The sequence below is a fragment of the Thermobia domestica genome, chromosome 8, assembly GCF_964235325.1.
Source record: "Thermobia domestica chromosome 8, izTheDome1.hap1.1, whole genome shotgun sequence".
Taxonomy (NCBI): Eukaryota; Metazoa; Arthropoda; class Insecta; order Zygentoma; family Lepismatidae; genus Thermobia; species Thermobia domestica.
Window position 1 is genome coordinate 57735931 of NC_137461.1, and position 22619 is coordinate 57758549.

The window sequence follows — 22619 nt, forward strand, 5'->3', positions numbered from 1 at the left end:
TATTTTAGAAAATACTTTCCGTGAAAGGTGTGCTCGGCGACGCCGAGAGTCGTTATCCCTCATACGTCGACGGGTTTAAGGACATAGGTGCCAATACTACTAGTCAGTACGTAAATACAGTAATAAAACTATTAGTATTATTTCTAACCTTTGATGGTAACAAGTATTCTTCAGTAAAATTTAGTTTTCCAACAACAACAGTTAAGTTCAATCATTTGTTGCTACTCTTCAAATAAGTATTCTGTAGAATCAACACCAGCAATAGCGTAAAAATTCTTGTTAAATTTAAGAAGTTTAATGCTCTGAGTTTCGAAGACTACGTAACGCTTACTATTTCAAGTGCTGAATTCAAATTTTCGTACTAGTGGAAGTTTCGATGTACAGTAAAGAAAGCTGCATTTTTGGGAAAAATTCGTCGCAAAAGAAGTGCCCTGTAAATTTCTGCAATTGAACGCACAAAGCATCGGAAATGAGTACTTCAATAATGAACCACTTTATTTTACGCTGGAAGATATTTAATTTCATTTAAGACATTTTGAAATATCCTAACTATATATAAAACTACATGAATTGATATAAATTAAAGGGGTACTTCCGGTTGGCGTAGAAAGTTGAAATTTGGTATGATTGTATCTTTCCAGGACTAACCGACAGAAAAATTGCCAAAAGTAAAGTAATTTTTAAAGGGTCTAAATGGGGATGAAGGAATTCCCATGTTATTTAAATGACCGTTTCCTTAGGATACAAAATCTTATATTTTAAATAGTTAAAATACGAAAAGAAACTTGAAAGTCCGTAGAATTGTGGATCTAAGAGGTGCGAGGGTGTGGGAGCAAAGTCCCCAGCAGCTCAAATTCAGGAAATATGAAGAGCAAATACACGAAATTCACTGTTAATGCAAAGGGTGATACGTAAGAGATGCGGGGCCGTAGGCCGAATAAATGCGGAGATCTCGGGACGGAGCCCATAACTAGCCAAAGGCTAGTTTACTTTATAAAATATAAACTATATCTTTGTTAATTGTTTTAAATTAATTTTCGTAAAAAAAAATAAAAAAAAATCTTGCAACAAGTGCTCGGAAAATTCTCGTAATTGAACACATGAAGTATCGGAAGTGAACTTCAACAATAAAACCATTTATTCTACGTTGAAAAATATTATTTCGTATAAGACATTTTGAAACATTTATTTTATAAAACATGAATTACGTCTTGGTTTTAAATTAATATATTTTGTATTCATATGTGGCGAACGTCACTGAGGCTCCTGGGATGACTCGATCTACATTTGTTCCTTTGTCTGCCAGTACCACACACGTACTGCAGGGTACAACTCTCGGTCTTTTAAAGTTGAAATTTTCAGGTTACAAGCACGAGATATTCCTGTATAGATTTTGGCGGCCTACCAACGTAAAATTTCAAAATGGTGGCTTTTTTTTTTTTTTTTTTTTTTTTTCAAAATAGCGGGTATCCACTTTAAAGCGTAATTTTCGGTCTTTTAAGTTGAAACGTTCAGAGTAGAAACATGAGAGACTTTAAATTAGTTGTATTTATTTTGTCGGCGATCCAATGTAAAATTTCAAAATGGCGGCCATTTTTCAAACAGTAGTGAATAGAAAGTTATTGCAAGTTATGACAATGACAATCTTGAAATGTAAATCATATTTTAACACTTTTACCCCAAAGACATTGAAATATTTCGAAAAAACAACCGAAAAAACCAATATGGGCCCAGGTGGGTTGGGATTTTTCAAAAATACCCGTTTTTTTTCAAACTCTGTGAGCTACAAACGGTATCTACTGGTGAAGTGGATAGTGTGGAAGGAGTGTTGCAAGGTATGTTAGATGAACATTCAGAAATCGCTGGAAAGTGTCTCCAACTAATGTACATATCAGTTTCGAATGTTGATGTGAGGGTTCTCTCTTCTTACAATGACATACTTACCGACAAAAGAACAAATTTAACACCAGAAAACATTAAAGCAATGCTTACGTGTTATTTGCATAAGTAAATTGTGAATACTGATTTTTTTTTTTTTTTTTTTTTTTTTAATGATACTTCTATTCAATGAGGATGCTTAGTCTTAGTTTTCAAAAACTCAAATATTGTTTAATATTGTCATGCATGAGCTCATCTCATGATAATTGAGTGGAAATTAGGGTGAAATAAAAGGTAACTAATTGTAATTGCTAGGGAAAGTAGTGTTCCTACATTGAACTTTTATTCACCGATTTTATCCCGCTTTACGCATATTTTTATAACGATATTACGAATTCTTATTTACCACAAAATTGTGTCTCTACGTATGAGAAAAAATCATACGTAGAAGCTTAAAATTAGTTCATGAAAATTACACTGTTCGAATTGTGACCGAAATATTAGTGTACCGTGCTAGTCGTTCTTCAGCATTTATTTATTTATTTATTTATGTGATGAAAGTGCCTATATATTCATTTAATTTAATGTTTATTCCAGTTCTTCATTACTTGTACGAAAGAAATCTGAACCCAGAGCACTCACCTCTGTTGTGTGGAGTCTTGGTTCGATCCCCAGTGTGTCTGTCGGCCACGAAAGTCATGAAAAAGTCAGGAAATCAAAAAACTGTTGTGAAAGTCAAGAAAAAGTTACGAAATTAGCTTTTGGATCACGATTTTTCTTTCTTTCTTTCTTTTTTTTTAATATTTTATATTTTAATATTTTAATATTTTTTTTAAAATTTTGTTCTATAAAACGTCAAAATTCACCGCCAAAAATATCTATGGTCGGCTTTAGACGCTACCAAATCGCAAGCAAAGCACGGTTCCATCGCATGCATGAAAATTCGGGCTAATTCGCACCCAAATTCGCTCTTAAAATTGTCCTTCAGCTGGATCATTGAGCAGTGGCGATGCAAATGGCATCGCATCCGCGAAACCACTTACACATCTAACCAGTTTATTCAACTGTGAGAAGACACCCAACTTTTATCGCTCCAGGGAATAGTCTTTGAAAATAGAGATAAGTGCTAAAGAACTGTTATTAGTTTTTGAGTGTTACGAAATTTTATGGTTTGGTAAAGAAAAGATCACTAAATTTCATTTTGGAATTGTAGTAGACACCCTGATCCCAGCTTCCACCAAGTGGGCTTTGTGTTGAACAAACATTGAGTGCGCGAATTTTTCCTAGTTTTCTCCTACTTTCGTTCACTACCATCTCGCCGTCTCCCTTACCCTCGGAGCAAAATCGAGGGAAAAAAATCGTTAATTGGTATTTGCTTTTCATGCCGATAGGCAGGGTTGTCTTCTTTAAAACAGATGATTAAAACTGTTTTAAACACGTGTATTTTTTAAGACTTGTTTTAAACATATACTTATTTTTATTTTATTTCATATTTGTAAAAAAAGAAAAAACTGCCAGAGAAAGAAAATGGTCAAAAAGTGCTTCTCATTCAAAGGACTATTTTCTTCCCATGTGAATGTTTTGATTTCTCGTGCTACAGCAGATCACTGTGGTGACCTACAATTTCTTTTGTCTCTTTTTTCCCTTGTTTTTAACGTTTATTGTACTGTTTAAATGCTTATCAGTTAACTTGCGAGAAAGTGTTGGACTTCTTATAGAACTGAAATTAAAAAATAAATAAAAGAATTTTCATGGAAACAAGTTTTTGTGTTGTATTCAAAAAACAAAGGGTTCTTTGCTATATTGTGCTTCTGAAATATCGCAGGCATTCGTTGATACAGTGTTAGTTCTCAGTCTTCATATATACATCTTTAGAGAAAGAAAGAATCCGAAATGAAAGAAAGAAAAACTACATGACAAGGTGCAATCTAGAGTTTTATATGATTGCCGCTAGAGAGGGACGTCCGTTTAGAGGTCATCCGCCCCCTAGCCTCGATTTCAGATGTTGGTAGCAGTAATGCAAATTTAGAAACCCTTTGCTGAGCAAAATCCACAGAAAAAATTTGAAGTCCTTATACCGAATAAATACGGACTTGAATCACCATTTCTATTGACCGTAAGGAACTATAGGCCTAAATTGCTCTTTTGTTTATTTTTTGGCCTAGGATTTCAAAGGTGGATCTACTTTCGGGTTTCGGGCCTGCTTAAAATTCTGGAAATTAGGCCTAAGCAACGTTCCAATTTTGATCATCTATATTTCCCCCGTATTTATTCGGTGTAAGGAGCAGGGTTGCCAACTTCTCTAAAAAAAAAAGATCGGGACGGAACAATCGGTGTTGGAACCTGCTCCTCCTCACCCCGAGAAAACTACACATACGACGAGTCGTTGAAAACAACACGAACCTGAATGAATGTGGCACCTTATTTTTTTATTTTTATTTTTATTTTTTTTATTTATTTATTTTCCCACCCACTGCTCATCACTAAGTATAAGCAATATATGCAACAAATTCAAACCGAAACAACTGCAGTTTGTTTAATATAAACAAAGTTTAGAGAGAAAACTGTATAGATTTTTATCACAAATGAGAGCATAATATTGTTAAGGAATTACTGACAAAAAGTATTATTGAAATCAAGTCTTATTCTTTGGCTATTATCATGCAAAAAATTCAAATCAAAGTAATTGTATTTTATTTAACATAAACAACGTTTAAAGGAGGTTGCAAAAACAATTTTTTTAGTGCTGCATGGAATATACTATCATCATAATCGGCTGGATTATCAACTCAAAACAATTAGGGAATAACTATAAATTAAAGACGAGCTGCTTTTTTTTAAGAGTCAAATTAAAATATACATTTGTTACAAGTGATTCTGTACAGAAAACTGCATGTAAAAGAATGTCATTTCGTTGTAAAAATGGCACAGTAAAATATTAATTAACTTTGAAAATCGATAAAACGGGACAATATGCGTCCCGGTCGGGACGCGGGACAAGTAAGTCAGAAATAGGTACAGTCCCGGCAGAACCGGGACGGTTGGTAACCCTGGTAAGGACCTCAAACTTGTTCTGTTGGACTTTGCTTATCAAAAGGTTTTTAAAACTGCCTTACTGTCCCCAAAATCTGAGATTCCGGGTGGGGTTGGGGGCTGCTGCCTTCTGCCCTACTGATAACCCTGTCTAGCGGCTGTCATATGAAACTATCCTACGCCATTTTATATGGTTTTAGTTACATTTATTTCGGACTTTTGACTGCGAAGATATTGCGTTTTGAAATAGAATTCATTTCCTGAGTAACACTGAACCTTATTGAAAACGGACGTGGATCCATTATGCTCTGAACGCCCCAACATTAGTTAACAACGCGAAGTGTGCTCCAAATATTACTTTTCGAAAATTTATTATTTTAAAATAATTTTATTAGCATCAATGTTCTGAAATAGTAATCAAATTTTAAAACTAAAATCTCATCCGCCTCACGATACGTAAGTTTAGCTCCTAAGGACATAACTAGGAAGCTTTCAGAAACAGTAATTTTGAAATGACTTGTCTTAGGGCTAAAATAACAGCACAAGCGTATTTCTGGTAAAATTCTAACCTTAAAACATGTAAAATGACTCCTTTTGCATTTGAAATTTCGAATTGCAATCAAAGATGGCCGCCATGATGCTTGATAGACCACTTTGAAGTTTCATCATTCTCCCTCAACCAATTCTCAACACACAAGGGTGGTGAGGACTTTTATTTCACCATGTGTATGGATAGATGGCGTGAAATCTCCATAGTAGGTAGATTTTAAAATCTACCTAAAAAGCTTATTACAACCAAGACAGTACTTATGAGAGTTACTGGCAAGAGGGTTTAATAAAAGGGGGTCGTGATATGAAAAAAGTTGAGAATTATTAATCTATACTGAAATATTCTGTATCCAATACATTGTATCTTAACAGGGATAAAAAAAATGAAAAGGTCGGTTACAAGCAGTGGTGCTATTCAGCCGGTTCCGATTGATTCGCTAGAACCAGTTGTTAAATATTCCTAGTTCGCAGAACCGTTTGTTATAACCAGACATAACAGTAAATTTTACCCAGTTATAATAAGGAACAGTAAATTTTAGTTTAACTATCTTTGTTTTTAGAAATTCTCACAGCTAAAGGGTTAAACATATGATTCCGAGAAACAAAGTATAAGCGATTTATTTCTTAATCTCAAATGCTCAGATTTCAAGAATGAAAATTGGGATCACATGAGTGTAGTGATGAGGGTTATTTAGGTCTACGTATATTTGGAACGCATACATATTATCAATACTTGTCGACCCATTGCTGGATTAAGGTCTTTCCAATACTTTTTGACAACCATCTATGTTAGGTAATTTGTTTCCTAGATATTTGCAGTAGTACCTAATTTCGTCACACCACCTTGTATTAGAATGCTGTGTAGGTCGCTTCTTGTCACTTTTGGTATCCAGTAAAAAACTACTTTTGTCTACGTTGTACGGTTTCTTTCCTAAGAGAGTTATATCTATTTATCTACATATCTATCTATCTACTCTCTCTCTCTCTCTCTCTACACGCGTGCACATACACACACACACACACACACACATATATATATATATATACACACATATATATATATATATATATATATATATATATATATATATATATATATACAGGGCCGGATTTAGTTGGGTGTAACGGAGCACGTGCACACACACACACACCCTCCCTCCGTTCTGAATATACACTATCTAAAGTGAGAAACTGGCAGTGGATATAGCAATACTTTTCTAAAATTTCATGTCACGTTTCCGTTTCGGGCTTAAAAGAAAGCAGTTTTGCTAAACACAATAGTTTAAGTCAGTTCCTCATACATATCACAGATGCCTAAAGGCATTTAAAAAAAAATTAAATTTGATTCAAATGTACTGATAGCTATTGGTGCACCCCCTCAGAAAATGCTGGATCCGGTCCTGTATATATATATATATATATATATATATATACAGAACCGGTTGTTAAAGAATTAGAATAACATCACTGATTACTAGTAAAGAGCAAGAAATCTTAACAAATTACTTATTACCCGCGGCCGGACAGGCAAGGTCATTTAATTTCGGAATAACCAGCTAATTATGGACTAGTAGTAGCGCTATTGAGAAACATGCAAGGCGCGTATCAGGGCACATATGGTTCTCCGCGGACTGTAAGTTCGACATGATTGGCTTAGCGGAAGCACATGACTTGACTTGTCAGTGTACGTCTTTTTTCACCTATGATGTTTTGTGGTGGTTAAAATACACCGGCTGTATAGAGCATACAATATTTATTTATATATATATATTTGCATATCAACTTTTTGGTTCATTTGCATATATGATAGTATCTCTGTTTTGCATATCAACATTTTAATTATGTGTACTTTAATAAAGAGTTAGTTGTGGAAGCATAATTGTATATTTAGGTAACTTATATTTGTGTGTAATTTTGTATATTTATAATGTAATAGGAGAAGGACTTAGATATTTTATTGATGATTGTTTGATTAATCTATATTATAGCTACAGTATAGATGGAACAATGAAGAGTTTCTTTGCTTATAATCATTATATTGAAACGTATGAAGCCTCAATATCGCTCAGAAAGTTGCAGCGTAGGAGCTATGTTTGAAGGTTGAGAAAAATAAAAGTTTTAAAGACAGAGTTCTTTGTTTCCTACGGTAGCTGAACATTTGTACTGAAGTATGTCGAGCAGCGTTGCTAACCATAATAAGCAACTAATGAATGTTTGGTTCTGCATCCTGTGGACAGAGTTAACTAGAGAATATAGTTACTGTAAACTACGATAGGAGTACACGATGAAAGGAGTACCTTGGGAAGGAGCCTTCGTGTCGCATATTGCTTTTGTTTAAACGTTCAAGAAAAGTTCAGAGCTACATACGAAAACACAGAGAACAATGAGGTATTACTTTTCTTCGAGTTGACCAGTTTTCACATCTCGAAAGGGAATGGGATCACCCAGCAGCTATGTCAACCGTCAAGAAAAATGAGCCTAGAATTTTGAACTATGTTGGTAGTTAGTTTGAAAAAGAGGGAGAGGTAGCCAGTACTCTCAGATGCCTTCACCCCTGTAATGTAAATAAACTTCCACAAGTAGTTCTTTATATATGTACAAATTTTCTTGAAACAGTCGTTATCGTAATATATAGCTTAGGTTAGTTTGTATATCGTAGTATATTTACTTTTTAATAAAATAAGGCTTATTTCAAATTGTGGTAGTATCTCCAGCAGCCTCCATGGGGAGGAAGCGCATTGCTAGTAACAGTGAAAAGATGACCGTCGCTAGCAGAGGGTGTCCTGTGTGGAAAACAGACACAGTAATAATAAAATCCTTTGAATCCATTGATATATAAGATGACAGCTTTTCAACTCTTAACTATATTTGTAAATATGTATATACTTGGTTTTAGCATTGTGTTTTAATTAATCAACTGCTTAGTTTATACTAAAACAGCAAAAGTTTAAAAAATAATGCACGAAAACAAATACTCATGCAGGTGTGAAAACCTTTGTAAAACGCCCACCAGAGGGCACATGATTAGTGTTTTATGTTAATTTCTGTTCTATTATCAAAATTGAATACAGTGTCATATATATACATCAAAAGCTTGAACTTGTGGAAGAACAGTGATTGTTAAAATTGCAAACAAATCTAACATAAGCGTGTAATTAGCATGAGAAACTAGTGAAGTGCTTGAATTAGGTCATGCAGTTCAGAGACCTGTGGTTGTAACCCTCTTCACCTCAACTTCCCCCTCCCCCGCCATAAGATTTCTCTGAGCTTCAAGGCGAGCCCATGAAAACTGAACAACCAGGGTTTGTTTTAAAACAAGGACTGGGGTGAAGAGAGAGAATTCGGTGCTTGTACGTGAAGCTGTTCACATCGAGCTTCATTTAAAGCTTAAAACGGCGCGCTTTGCCTTGTGTAAACAGTCAGTATGTTCTGTGTGTTGAAAGAGATACGAAGTGACAAATTAACGTTACTTAATTTTACAAGTATTGTCAGTGTTAGTAGCCGGTGTGCTAAAACAATAGTATAGAATTTCCTGAAAACAAACAATCACTTCTGTGATAACAGTGAAAATTTTCAACGAAAACGAAATGGTCACAGAACATTACGTGTTAGGGGTTCAACACCGAGAACATTTATGTAAGTGACTCCGTTTCGAAATCGTAGGAAGTGCCATCTTCCCTTTCTTATAAGAGTGATGAAAATAGTTAGGCGAAATATAGCCACTATACCCATGGCTGGATCGCGACAGACTAGGAATCTCGCGACCTTTGTAAAATTTTCAGTCATGAAGAAGACATACACCGAAGATTAAATTTTGGGATCGCCTCCACATTCCCAGTCCAGAGTCTCTTACTGCAAGAAGGACTTGCTAGTTGCGGTAAGATGACTGAGCAGCAGTGATTCTTCGAGAACTTCGAGACAACAGAACTTCAATCAACCAGGCATCCGTCTCATTAATGGGAAGAGATAAGACCTCCGAGGGAGCACCATAACATGGAACAACCCCAGTGAATACTTGGAATACCAGAGAGGGACCGGAAACTGCATCTGTGGAATTTAAAATTAAAAGAAGAGTGCACGAACATTTCAAATATCTAAAAGGCCTAAAATATTAAGTCTGAAAATTTAAAAAAAAAGTCTGTATATTTAAAGTGTATCGTTTACCGTGTGTGCTACTTAAAATAATCTGTTCCAATGGAAATTGTGTTACGTTCTTCATAAGGAGTTCCTATGAGGTATGTGACAAAATTTTCAGTAATATGTTTTCTTTTCAGCTGCTTGGAGATGCAGAAAGCTATCACGGCATGATTACGGCTAACATACGTGTTAGTTGTGTGAGGGGTATTATTGGTACCCAAAACCTGAAGTAAAACCACATAGTGCCTGAAAACTAGAGTCTCATTGCATTCTATTAAATTAAAGTAACTTCATCTTGTTCAATTAATTAACTTATTATTTTGCTCTACCGCATTTATTTGAGTACTAAATTTCATTTGCATATTAATTAAATTAGTTTTCTCGTTTGCATATGTTTTCTAATGCAAATTGTTTTCGCCTTCAGCCGTACAAGGCAGCTTCTCTGCCTCGTCTACCCCTCTCCTTTCACACGGCACCGGGTGCGTGATGCCTCAGTGGTAGAGCGCTAATCTTTGGTGCTTGTGAAGTCCTGAATCGATTCGAGCTCGTGCCAAATGAGCTTTGTGATAGACAAATACCGTGTGCGTGGGTTTTCTAAGAGTACTGTTTCCTCTCACTTTTTTTCATTTAACCATTTTATTCATTACATTACCATCAACACCGTCTCCCTTACCTTCAGCACATAACGTGGAACGTTAAACTAGAAATTTAACAATGGGGCGTTTTTTAAAGTAAAGTAAAACGTTACAAGGAACATAGTTCGAAATATTTGTGATCGTAGTGGGTTCTATTTACAGTGAATGAACATGAATAAACTTACTTTTTGAAAGAAATTTTTACTGATGTAAATGATAATGAGTTAATTATTGCATTTTTTCTTTCTTTCATATCAGGTACAAATGAAGATTCGAAAGGAAAGATTTTACCAAGTGCCATTGTGTGCTAGTGACTGTGATGCCTGGTTCAGAGATTGTGCTGAAGAATATACGTGCACTGACAACTGGGTTAGAAATTTTAATTGGAGTAGTGGAGAGAATAAATGTTTGCCCGAAACAGAATGCAAAACATTTAAGGAAATATTTGGAACTGCGAAGAATTTTTGTGAAAAGGTTTGTTCGATTCTGTATAAGTTCTTTTTCTTCTTCTATGCTTCGTTAAATTACACAGCTGTTAGCTGATGCTGTTAGAGGTTTAAGATAATTTGTGTATAAACTGGGTGTTTTGAAAATCTCACTACATCTGAATTATATTCCTATCACACTCATTTAAATTCTGTTACATCCTGAATATATGGTCGTAAATGTAATTATTGTCTCGTATTTGATGCTGGTGGTTTGAATGGAACAAATTTATTCAACACTTTGTTATTTAATTTCATAGGTAAAATACGTAAGACTTTTTTTTTCCCCCTTAATGGAAGCAAGTTAAGTATATGATATCAAATAGGTGGGAAAAAAAGGAAATTTCGTGAGGAATGCTGAAATACCAATATCATTAAATGCAATGCAACTCTCTCTCTCTTTAAGAATTAAAATACGGTAACTTCTCTGTAAACATAAAAGTAAAAAATTCAATGCTCTATTTTAAAATAAAGCGGTAGTACCATGGTTGATTGATTTTAAATATGATTAATATAAAGGGTTTTCTAATAAGAGTGATATGATTTTAAAATGACAACCCTGGCAACCGTGTTTTAAATGTGGCGTGGTACTAGATGACAGTTGTGGTGAGTGTACTGTGACAAATTATTGTGGTTAAATACACGCTTTAAGAATGTTTGGTTATTATCCAAAAGTTTTATGAAGATAAGTGTTAATTGTGCGAAGATTTTAAATTGTGTTCATTGCGTTTAAAGTATCTACGTTTCTATTGATTTTTTTTTTTTTTTTTTTTTTAAACAGGTTTGGGATGATTCATGGGAGTATACGTCAGACGATTTGCCCTGCATGCGTATTTGGTTTGATGGAAGCAAAGGAAATCCAAACGAGAAGGTGGCAAAGCTAAAAGTTCAAGAATTATTAGCAGCGACGGGAACAAGTGTGGGCAGTACTATTGTTTTAATATTACTATGTTCACTTCTAGTAAAATTGATCTTTTAAATTTAAAGTATTCTTAAATCTGATGATAACGTAGTAAGTTTCTTGCTCCTGTAATTTCTCAAAGCTGAGATTAATGATAATGATTTGTTTTTCTAAGAATATGAATTTAATTACGCATTAGTGACTACTTTTTTTTTTAATTAAGTGCTGAAACAAGGATTCCCATAAGATTTTGTTAATATTTAACAGCTCGGTTACCTTTAGAAGGTACGACTTCCTTTAATAATACGTGATAAAGTGCTCTTACATGTGTTAGTTTTAGTACGAAAGATGACTATTTGTCCATTTTAGTTATCTTCTTTTTATTATGTTAGTTTAAGGGGGAAAATGTTTTTTGCTCAAAGAGGATTTAATTTTCTCTGCAGTTTGTAGAATATTGATCATGATGTATCATGATTTTTTTTTTCTTCTTAATAGTGAATTTCGTATTAATTATTTCTTGCATAAGGGTCAGTCAAATAAAAGTAAGGCCTAGGAAATGCTTTCAAGAACTCAGCTTCTGTTGAAATAGTTAAGAAAAACAAAAAAAAATCACAAGCATTGAGTTCTTTGCTTCACTAAGAACAACCGTAATGATTTCCCGCTCGTAGTTGTGTTAAAATATGCACAGTTATGTCTTGTAGAGTCGCCACGCTTGGAACTGATTTAAATGCAATATAATACATTTTTATGGTATGCTGTATACAGGTTAAAGATAATTTGGTGTTACTTCTGTGATATATTACTCGTATCCGTACGAAAGTATCAATGATAAACGGGAGCTCTCTAGGGGGAAATACTTTACCTTGTATCGGAAGACAAAAAGACTCATCGTAAGTTTTTATTGCTTTCTGGCAACTTCGTCAGGATCATAAACTGGCGCTACTAAGTTGTTAACATTCACACTTGTATGGATTGCTTCTTGTCCGTGGGGTTCTTCTTAAACATAGTCTTATATAAATATATAAAGTATAGTATAATATAAATGATGGAAGTGTTTCACTTCCTTGAAGCCTGAGCAGTATTTACACGTATTTATGATATATATAAATTGCAACCAATTTCTGTAGAAAAATTTTATGAAAGAGAAAATGTTTAAAAGCCTTTCAAGATAACACACAACGCTCATCGCTCATCTCGTATGCTTCTACAGAAAATAGATGAAACGTATAAATAGGTATAAATACCGCTCAGTCTTCAAGAAAGTGAAGTATCTCTGCTACTTGCAACGTATGTTTACGTTATGACCCTGACGAAGTTGCCAGAGAACAGTGAAAACTTACGATGAGTTACTCTGAACCAACCGAGTTCAATTCGAAGCTGAATTCTTCTGTTTCACATGTATAGCTATTCATTCCGAAGCTATTAATATATGAAGATAAATATATAGTGTAAGTATGTACTATTACTGGTGACAGTATCGTCCGATGTTACCATTACGCAGCTTCAACATCGAAAGTGTTCAATTGTTAACCCATTGGCGCATGCTTACGGAAATATTCCGTTTCATTCATTTTCCTTCCGTTTCCGTACTATCTTAAATGTTAGTATCTATTATGCATGTTTTCCCATTATATACTTTGATTGTTCATTAATACATATCATGACTATGTCAAATTTTCTGTAAAAATCACTTTTAAAAAGCCTGCCTAAACGCATTTTAATTTCCAGAAAACGTATGTGTCAATGGGCTAAGGACGCTTAAAAATTCTCCGCTTAACGTACAGTTCGCAGCAAAAAACCTGCAACATGAGCATGTAATTGATTGTGAAACGACGAAGTCTTTTGCTCCAAAATAAGTGTGCAGGGGAGGACGCCGAGGTTTATCCTAGCGTGATTCGTGCCACTTAGACGTTATGTTGATTCCCTGCGCTGTTAGGCGTAGTAAACTTACATAGTCATGTTGCAGGTTTTTTGCTGCGGACTGTACCACAGGTCACATTTACTCTGTCTAATCCTTGCGTTATCTTAACAGAATAATACTCCATGTCTATAAATGTGCACGTTTATATATTTTGACGTTATAGCATAGTCTTTAATTACTATTATTATTATCATTATTTCGAAACGTCCATTGTAATGCTCACTCTTCCAAATAACTAGTATTAAAACTGGACATCGTTTCTCGTTTACAATATTGTTTCCTCCGCGAACTAGACAAGAGTTTGCACACCGTATGAACTGAAGCATTGTGAAGTGGGGAGACTGGCTCACTTTTAGTTTGACTGATCCTTCTATATTGCTACAGTAATCACTTCAAAACAAACAGAACTGAGAACATTTTGCATTGCTTTTTTTTTTCTTTCTTTCTTCATGAATATAATTTAATTATTAATTTAAGGGTATGAGGGTATGAAATACCAGTGAGTGCGGTTACTAAGGCGTTACATGTATTGTGTGCTGATGTATTTATATTTTTAAAGTAGAAAGTAATATTTTTCTTCTAAAGGTATGGCTTTAAAAGAAAATGGGAATGCAGAACTTCTACTAATCTTTCAATTTATCGTTTTTCATATCAAGTAAATATCAGCAATAATAATTTAGTAATATTAGTAAATCATCATGTTTTAAAAAATATTAAGTATGAAATCTAGATTCATATGTGTTTCCGGTATGTTCTCTTATAAATGTGTGATATTTAGACTGTGGCCAAAGAAAATGGCTCATTACCGTTATATGTTCATAGTTTGAGCCATACATTTTCATATTAATCTCTGGTAAATAACTCTTTTCTATTGCACTGGGATCTTTTATATATATATATCTCCGGACTTGAGACAGAGCCGTTCCGGATTGCCAAAATTTTGGGTTAACTGGAAGAAAGTACAAACACTGACTCCTGCTAGTAGTAATAAAAATACATCGATTAAAATATTTTAAAATATCAGATTTATTCCCTATTAAATATGGAATTTAAGGAGCAGACGAAGTTAAAGTGAATGCAAAAGTATTACGTTTCTCTAAAATAAATGAGTAAATGAAATGAAATACATAAATAATATCTGATACTTACCTGTATACAAAACTGTCTTAACAATTACACTTACATTTTATTACGTATTTGTGTGCCATTTGGAATGTTAGTCCGGATTAGCCGTAAGTCTGTTGTATTATCCATTTCCGGATAAACGAGGTTCTAGTGTAAGACGGAAGTTTCTTTCAATTACATTTTCCAGTAATTACTTAATAATAAAATAATAAGAGTTGAAGATATCTGAACGCTGACATACGTCATGTATGATGATGTATGAAATATTTTATAGTGGCCAGAGTTTAACCCATACTAGATTTTTGTTTTTACTAAAAGTATGGAAATATTGGCTTTTTTTTACAGCGTAAATGTAGTTTTGTTTTTAACTGATTGCACATAGAAATGGCTGATCAAACAAAATTTTTAAAAAGCTTTTTTTTTTTTTTTCTTTTTTCTAATAATTAAACTCTATGACGCGAGGTTTTAACTTTCAGCGTAGTCCCTCGTGTTGGCATCTGCTAAAGTTGATTACGTTCAGGAACTGCAGTTCATTACTATATATATATTTTTAAAAAAATGTTTCTGAAGTGTAGTTTTATCAGATTGTGTGTTTTATGAGCGGAATACTGTTGCAGAAAAATTGTGTTATTAAATTGTTTATTTTTAAGTATCGGTATCCTTCGTGATAAAGCTATCTTGTGCGAACACTTAAATGTAAGATTTACAAACAAAGTATGTTAAACTTAAAAAGCCGAAAATGATTATGGCACTGAAATAAAAATACAGCTATTGAGAAACAACTTTAGAAATAAGAACCTGGGGTACAATTCTGTAGACACACTAAACATTCCATTTATGTATTATCAGAATCCTAATGAGCTCCTTTAGAGATACTCAGGAAAGTGAATTGTGTTCTATATGTGAATCGTCATTGTAAAGTTTTTTTTTTTTTTTTTTTTTTTTAACTCAGTTTATGTAGTTTTTGAAATAGTACAAAGCTATTCATACACCTATAGTAAGTTGTGAAACAAATTTCGCTGCGTAACATTGTGACTTGTGTACTCTTTCATTTCAATGAAGCAATATCAGAGTTAGGTTTATGTTTTTCCTATTCTAAACCAACCATGTAGAAACAGTATTATCTGTAATTCTAAAATAGACATCGTAACTATCGTTATAAAGAATATATTGTTATGTGTCTTCTTAATTTTCGTTTGAGTGTTTATGTGGAATTTATATTACATACATTCTTAAAGTCGCTTCACAGTAGATTTCAGTATAGACAGACAACTGAATTCGCTTGACTATTTAAATTTTGACTAGCAGTTAAACGTGTTCTGAAATGGACACACAGTAAATTGAAGTTAGTTTGAAATACCACAAAACGGTAGTAAAACATTGTAAATAATTTTCCGTGTACATTAAAATCTGTTCAATTGTCCACCTGCTTGAATTGGCCACAAATTTATGTCAGACAGTTTTCTGTGGGAGCCATCTTAAACCTGCCTCATTATCTTCTTTTTGTGCAAACAATACCTGCTGGGAAGATTTTTGCATGCATCGTGTATATAATATATTTTTAGACTGTTTAGGCCCTAGCTTAATTTGAGTAGGAGACAATTGGATAGCAGCTAAGAACAAGCTGTGAATTTGTCGACGAAAAAAAAAAATAAATAAACAAATAAATTTACGAATTGACATTCTTGATGAGAACGAGGTTATTAGGAAAAAAAAAAAATGTGTTACACCACTAGGTGAAGAAAGTAATCTCACTCGCATTTTCGTAACCTGACAGATTTGCACAAATTGAATTCCTTGTTTCTGACATATAACATTTACTTTTGTTTGATTATGTCCCACTGTAAGAAGTTCTATATGTTCAAAGAAGTAGTAGTTTGAAAGTTCAGATGAGAATGGTGAATAAAAGTCATTCATCCCTTATTTCGTAAATGATTAATATGACTTTTGTATTTATATATAGATTCCTAACTCATTTTTTGTAAATGCGCTTGTTATGCATTATGTTACTGACTATGCATCAGATTACAAAATACTCCCTATATAACCTTAGGATCTTTTAAGGTTAACAATAGTAGTCTTGTTTTTTATTTTACTTTTTTATATATTACGGTTGTGTTGCGATTGAAATTATATGTGTGATGAATTGATCTTGTAATTCCTAGCTTGCATTGCTATCCCACCGATAACCACTACTTGTGGATTTGGAAGGAATGTTCATTTATTATTTGTGATACTGATTTTTTAAAATTATTTCTTTTCTTTTTAATGAATAGATGCAAGTTTGAAATTTATGGCCATATATAGCTTGAAGATCATGAAAAAAAAAAAAAAAACATTGTGATATTCAACTAATGAAGATCATTAAAAAAAAAAAAATATTGTGATATTCTACTATACTGTCTAGCAAAACTTGTTTTGTAGTTTAGTGATTACGCTTTGGTAATGTCCCAGCCGTTTTCCAATCTCATCGTACATTTTAACAGAGGCAAATTCTATATGATGGGGGGGGGGGGGGGGGGAATAATTGACGGTGCTCAAATACATAAACTTTACAACCGGTGGTGAAAGTACCTTCACCTCTAATTTTGTTGATTGCTCACAGAAACAGTCGTCATTCATTCACAGTGCCATCTATAACGTACAATCACTATATATTTATGTACAGGGTATGTAACAATAAATAAACCTAAAAGATACTAACCTTGCTCTTTTTAACGTTGTTATTAGTTTCTTAAACTATTGTCAGTCATCGAATTTTTGCTGTCTTTCACTGTCAGCATCAACAAGACAAAGGCAAGAGAAAGGAATTTACGTCCTATTCTTAGTAAATTACCTGTTTCTTAACTGTGATTGACAGTCTTTCGGTGAAAGCGGTGGAAGATTTGACAATTGATGGTAGTTTAAGATATCTGTAACAGTAAAGAGCAAGGCGAGTGAGTTTATTTATGTTAGATTTTCGTAAGGCTTACATTACAAGTTATGAAGTTTTAACATATCGTGGGATCTCAGAGAGCGTTCATCTCTGCTACGAAGGATTTCTGGTTCGATCCAAGGTCACGTGATTTTTTTAAAGGTTCCCTCTATTTAACAAATAAATGGTAAACTCACCACTGTATCCTGTCCATTTATTTATGTGACATGTATTCTGTAGTATCCATTAGTAAACATTCCCTCTCTCTCGATTCATTTCATATATTATTTTATTACCATCGCGTGCATTTAGTGGATCTATGTATATCAGCGTTATTTTCACAGGAGTGCTATACAGAATCATAGAAATGTAATGTAAACAAAAAATTGAATAGCAAACTTCAGTGCAGCTATCATAATTTATCACTAAAATGAGATACTTTTGCAACACAAAGTACTCCCGTATTTCATTGTCATTTCTTCATGGTAGAACGGTTCTTTTGTTGATCTCAAATATTGATTAAGTTCACTGATAAATGTCCCTTCGAGAAACCGACCTTTTTATTAGATACCTTTTAGACTTCATATCATAGACCAAACCAATACAAAATACCACCATATTACTGGAGATAAGCTGTAGAATTGATCACAAAGACCATGTGCGATTCTATATTTTATTGCATCGGGAAACTGGCTTTAATGGATTTTCGAGACGCTAGCTGAGTTTTTCGGGTACTAGATCACTTAGCAAAAACACTTCCATTTTCTATGCAGCTAGCTTAGTTTTTCGGGTACTAGATCACTTAGCAAAAGCACTTCCATTTTCTGTGCAGCTAGCTTAGTTTTTCGGGTACTAGATCACTTAGCAAAAGCACTTCCATTTTCTGTGCAGCTATCTTTTCGTAGTTTATTCAAGCTCTGGTGAGGAGTTCACAGGTGACACATTCAGTTGTTTGATATTTTTTGGTCTCTTTTGGCTACGCCCCTTACTCTTCATGGAAATGGCGAAAGAAAGGCGTGTTACGTTTAGAAGTCAGGAAAACTAACTGTGATGTGCTTAGCATTTAGCTACAGTGTGAGGTAAGAATGAACATTTTTGTAAACCTAAGTTAGTGCTTTCGTTGTAAAATTAAAGATTCACTTCGTGGCTGCGGAATTTCTTATTTCCCGTTCTTGATGGCATTACGGATTCAGAACGACAGAAAGCTCCATATTCAAAACTAGCTGTCAACTTAGATAGTGTGTAAAATGTAAAGTTATAACCTTTTTCTTAAAATACAAACATATATATTCTTAATTATAATAGTCTTTTCTCTGCTCTCCTTTTCATTATCATACATGTTCGTGATACACAAAAATGGTTTATTATTGTATTGTGTGTAATATAATAATTTCCTCCGCTTTCGAAAATGTTATACCAAACGTAAATATAAATCGCATATAAAGATCTTTCATAAGAATTGGTTATGCACTTGTCCATAGGTACTTTATAAACAAGTGCAAATAAACAACACACTACACAAACAATACGGTGTAATTGTACTTAATCCTTCTACTTGGGTTGGATTTTGTTGATGTTCAGTATTTACTGACATTTTGTTGTAAGAAATGCGGTACAGTGTGTTCAATAAGAAATGAAACGTAAATACTCGCGTATTTTAATATTCACAATACTTAAAATTTGTGTGTGCTTGTTCCCTACACACGAAGTTGTGAGAAATGTGGTTGTACTAATTTTTTGGTAGTATGTTTAAAATGGTAAAAATTTTAATGAAGTTTGTATTTGTTTTGTAGATCTCTAATGCATGAAGGGGAGAGAACATATAAATATTTATATATTCAGTGAACCTTTGAGGATATATTTAGGAAGGTTTTTACATTAATTGTTATTTTATTTAATTATTGACGTCTGTTTTATTTTATTTTATTGCTGATATGTTGAAATCATGTTAATTTTGTCACTAAAATTCAATTAATATAAACATTGTAACGATTGTTATGGGATTGTAATGGCATTGACGTCATTTTACTGAAGTTTTGAAACGCTATCATATTTGATGTGTTCGTGTGTAACCTTTTAGACTCGAGTACACTTTAAAAAAAAAAAAAAAAAAAAAATGGAAAATTAGCGATTTCAGATTCAGACATGAAGTACAGGGATTAGAGTAATAAACTCTCTAACTATGGGGTAGAGAATGATTAAAAGATAAGGCAAATCTTAATTTCTGATTCAGGAGCCCGATGATCGGAGGTACAGACAAAGAATACATACTGACAGCAAACACTCGGCAAAAAACGTGCAATCTCACGTGACTAGCACACACAACGCCTCTTCTTTGCAGTAAAGGAACTATCTTCTGATGCGACGTCAGCTGTGTGGAAATTTTGAATCTGATTGTCGATTGGCATGTGATGGAGTCGTGGGCCCATTGTGCAACAAAATAAGCAAGAAAATCAGTCCTCCAAACCTAGATACAATAGTCCAAAAAATTGAAATGAAATAAATACATAGTTGTTTTTGTTTCAGTTACTAATGGCTATAATAGCAGAAACAAATGAACAACAGACAAATATGCAATAGGGTTAATTTTCTGTCTTCATCTTTCGGCTGCATGGAATCGGATAACTCACAGACGAGCGAAGCAGATGAAATCATACTGATAACTGACAACCCATGACGTTACGTGCGAAATTTACGGCTGCGCCAATACCTTTTGACGAAATCGAACGTTGATTAGCTCTTTCTCCGGGTAGATGATTAAAACGGATTTCAACCTTACATATAGAAAGATGCTGGTCTGTATTTATTCCTGTTTGTGGTCAGAGATGGCAGCGAGATTTAGTTTCCATAGTTGAGCTTGTAGGAGCAAATTGCTCGTGAACGATTGACGAAATTTGATATTAAATTCACTTACTTAAAGTACTTAAGTTAAAAGTTTTCTTTTCTTTCGTACTTTAAAGACCTTGTACTCGTATTCATACTTGAATTTTTATAGTCGTCTAAATCCAATACACTTGTGATTGTGCGTAGATCATCAGATTAGAGAGAAAATTTTACAGCGATGCATTTCAAGATATAAAGGATATTGACTATGTTCGAAACTGTTATTCAACAGTATTTGTAATGGACGGCAGAACATTTAACCTCCCACGTTTAATAGTAAATAACACCGTGATACGACTTATACAGTAATTGTGTTTGTCTCAAGGGAGAGTTAAACGGAAACGTAAAAAATACACAAATTTACATATCACACACGTTTTATGTTAAAAGTTTGCAACAATGGTATGTATGGTATGAAGAGTGACCGGCTTGTGATAACATGTAGAATGCTTCAAAACAAAATTCATCAGTGCATGTTTTTTTATTTTGTAAACACGGATCACAATACTGCATTTTGTATTCTTCGATGAGAAGATTCAATTTTGAAACCGAGATGTAACCTGTCCTTGGAGCGATGAATCCACACAAAAAGCATATTCTCGCTGCCTTCCAGTTTTTGTTGTGTGTAAATCATTATGTTTAAAAAAAAAAAAAAAAAAAAAAAAAAAAAAAAAAAAAAAAAAAAGTAGATTTCCCCACTTCCGATTTCAATAGAAAAATAAGAGCAGAGATTTAATTATTTTTTGAGATTTTGAATCCGTATCAAAAAGCAGTTTCTCGCTACCTGATACTGTTTTTGCCCTTTGGGGATTAATATTGAAACCTGAAGTAGTAACAAATTTCTAGTGCTTCCTGTTTTAATATTCTCCGTATATCAGCTTTGCCTATTATATGCAATTAACTAATCGCTGAGCAAAGCAAAACTACTTTTTGTTATTAAACTAATATCGTGTACTGTTACACGATATTAGTTTTATAATAAACATAGTTCCGGTTTTAGTTGTAGAGAGAGATAATAGAAATGTAAGTCTATTCTTGCAGTGCTGTATCCATATTTTAAAGAAAAATAATAATAGTAAAAACACTAATTGCTATCTGTTACTATTTTTGCTCCCTAGTGGTCATTGTTCAAACTAAAAACGGTACATTTCTATCACTTCTGATTTGATTAAAAGTACAGTACAAGAGGTGGGATCTATTCTTAAAGCGCCGAAACCAAATCAAGAGGAAATTTTTGTCCATCTCTTATTACCGATTTTTCTTTGTGGAGGAAAGCGTTAAAACCGAAAATGGTGGATATCTAACCACTTCTGGTTTGAATAAGGGGTTAAAGAAGAGTGTGGAACCTTATCATTGAGGCACTTAATCCATTTCTCGTTGAATCTTACTTTTTTGCTCTAATCTCTCTCAACTGACAGAAAAACGGACGATGTATCTTAGCCGTGCTATAAGACTTCCCTGATATATGCATAACATTGTGGCAGTCTAAAATGAATAACAAAAAATGCTGTTCCTTTATAATGCATATTACCATTACTTCACTCTCGTGTATGGTTTCGACGGGGAGATAAAGCTATTGGTCACTCTTCATCTTGAAACCATCCTTATCATCAAGGCCCGGATCTTGTTGAAATGTCAACTTTTTTCTGTTACGCATAGGACAAGGCAAGTTCAAATGAAAATGTTATCCATCAACTCTAGGTTCTAAAAATATATCTTTTTGGGGTCAACATGTGGTCACTTTTTGCCGTTTTGAAGTTTTAGGTAATTTTTTAATATTTTAAGGTAACTTTAGGTCACTTATGGTCTTTTTATTCTTTTTCTTCTACATAAAGAAATCTTAAAATGAATACTGTTTACGGATTTGAAAAACACGAAGTTAAATGATTTCTTTTTCTGCTTCCTGACTATTGGGTGGAAAAACTGCATTCCTAACAAGCTAATGAACACTAAGCTGTAGCTGGTTGACGAGGGGTGGGGGTTTGGTAAGTGGTCAAACAGATGGTTTTGGGTTGTTGACCACAAAGGATATGATCAGGTGAATAACTAAAAATAGATTAGAAGGCGTTCAAAGAGTTTAAACTTTTTTTAAAAAAAATCTATTATGCATGTGTATACAGTCTATAATTGCGAACTTTTATTCTTTAAGTGGGCTTCC

The 22619-nt window shown here is 33.7% G+C and overlaps 1 protein-coding gene across 1 annotated transcript in view; it reads left to right on the forward strand.

The window, feature by feature from the left end:
• LOC145692928 (folate receptor beta-like) overlaps nt 1–21517 on the forward strand; it is a 29802-nt gene extending 8285 nt beyond the window's left edge. The window contains exons 4-5 of the mRNA XM_081768505.1: nt 10491–10706; nt 11499–21517. Of these exons, the coding sequence (XP_081624631.1) occupies nt 10491–10706; nt 11499–11696 (414 nt within the window). The 3' untranslated portion in view covers nt 11697–21517. The remainder of the gene's footprint in view (nt 1–10490; nt 10707–11498) is intronic.
• Nucleotides 21518–22619: the final 1102 nt, after the last annotated feature.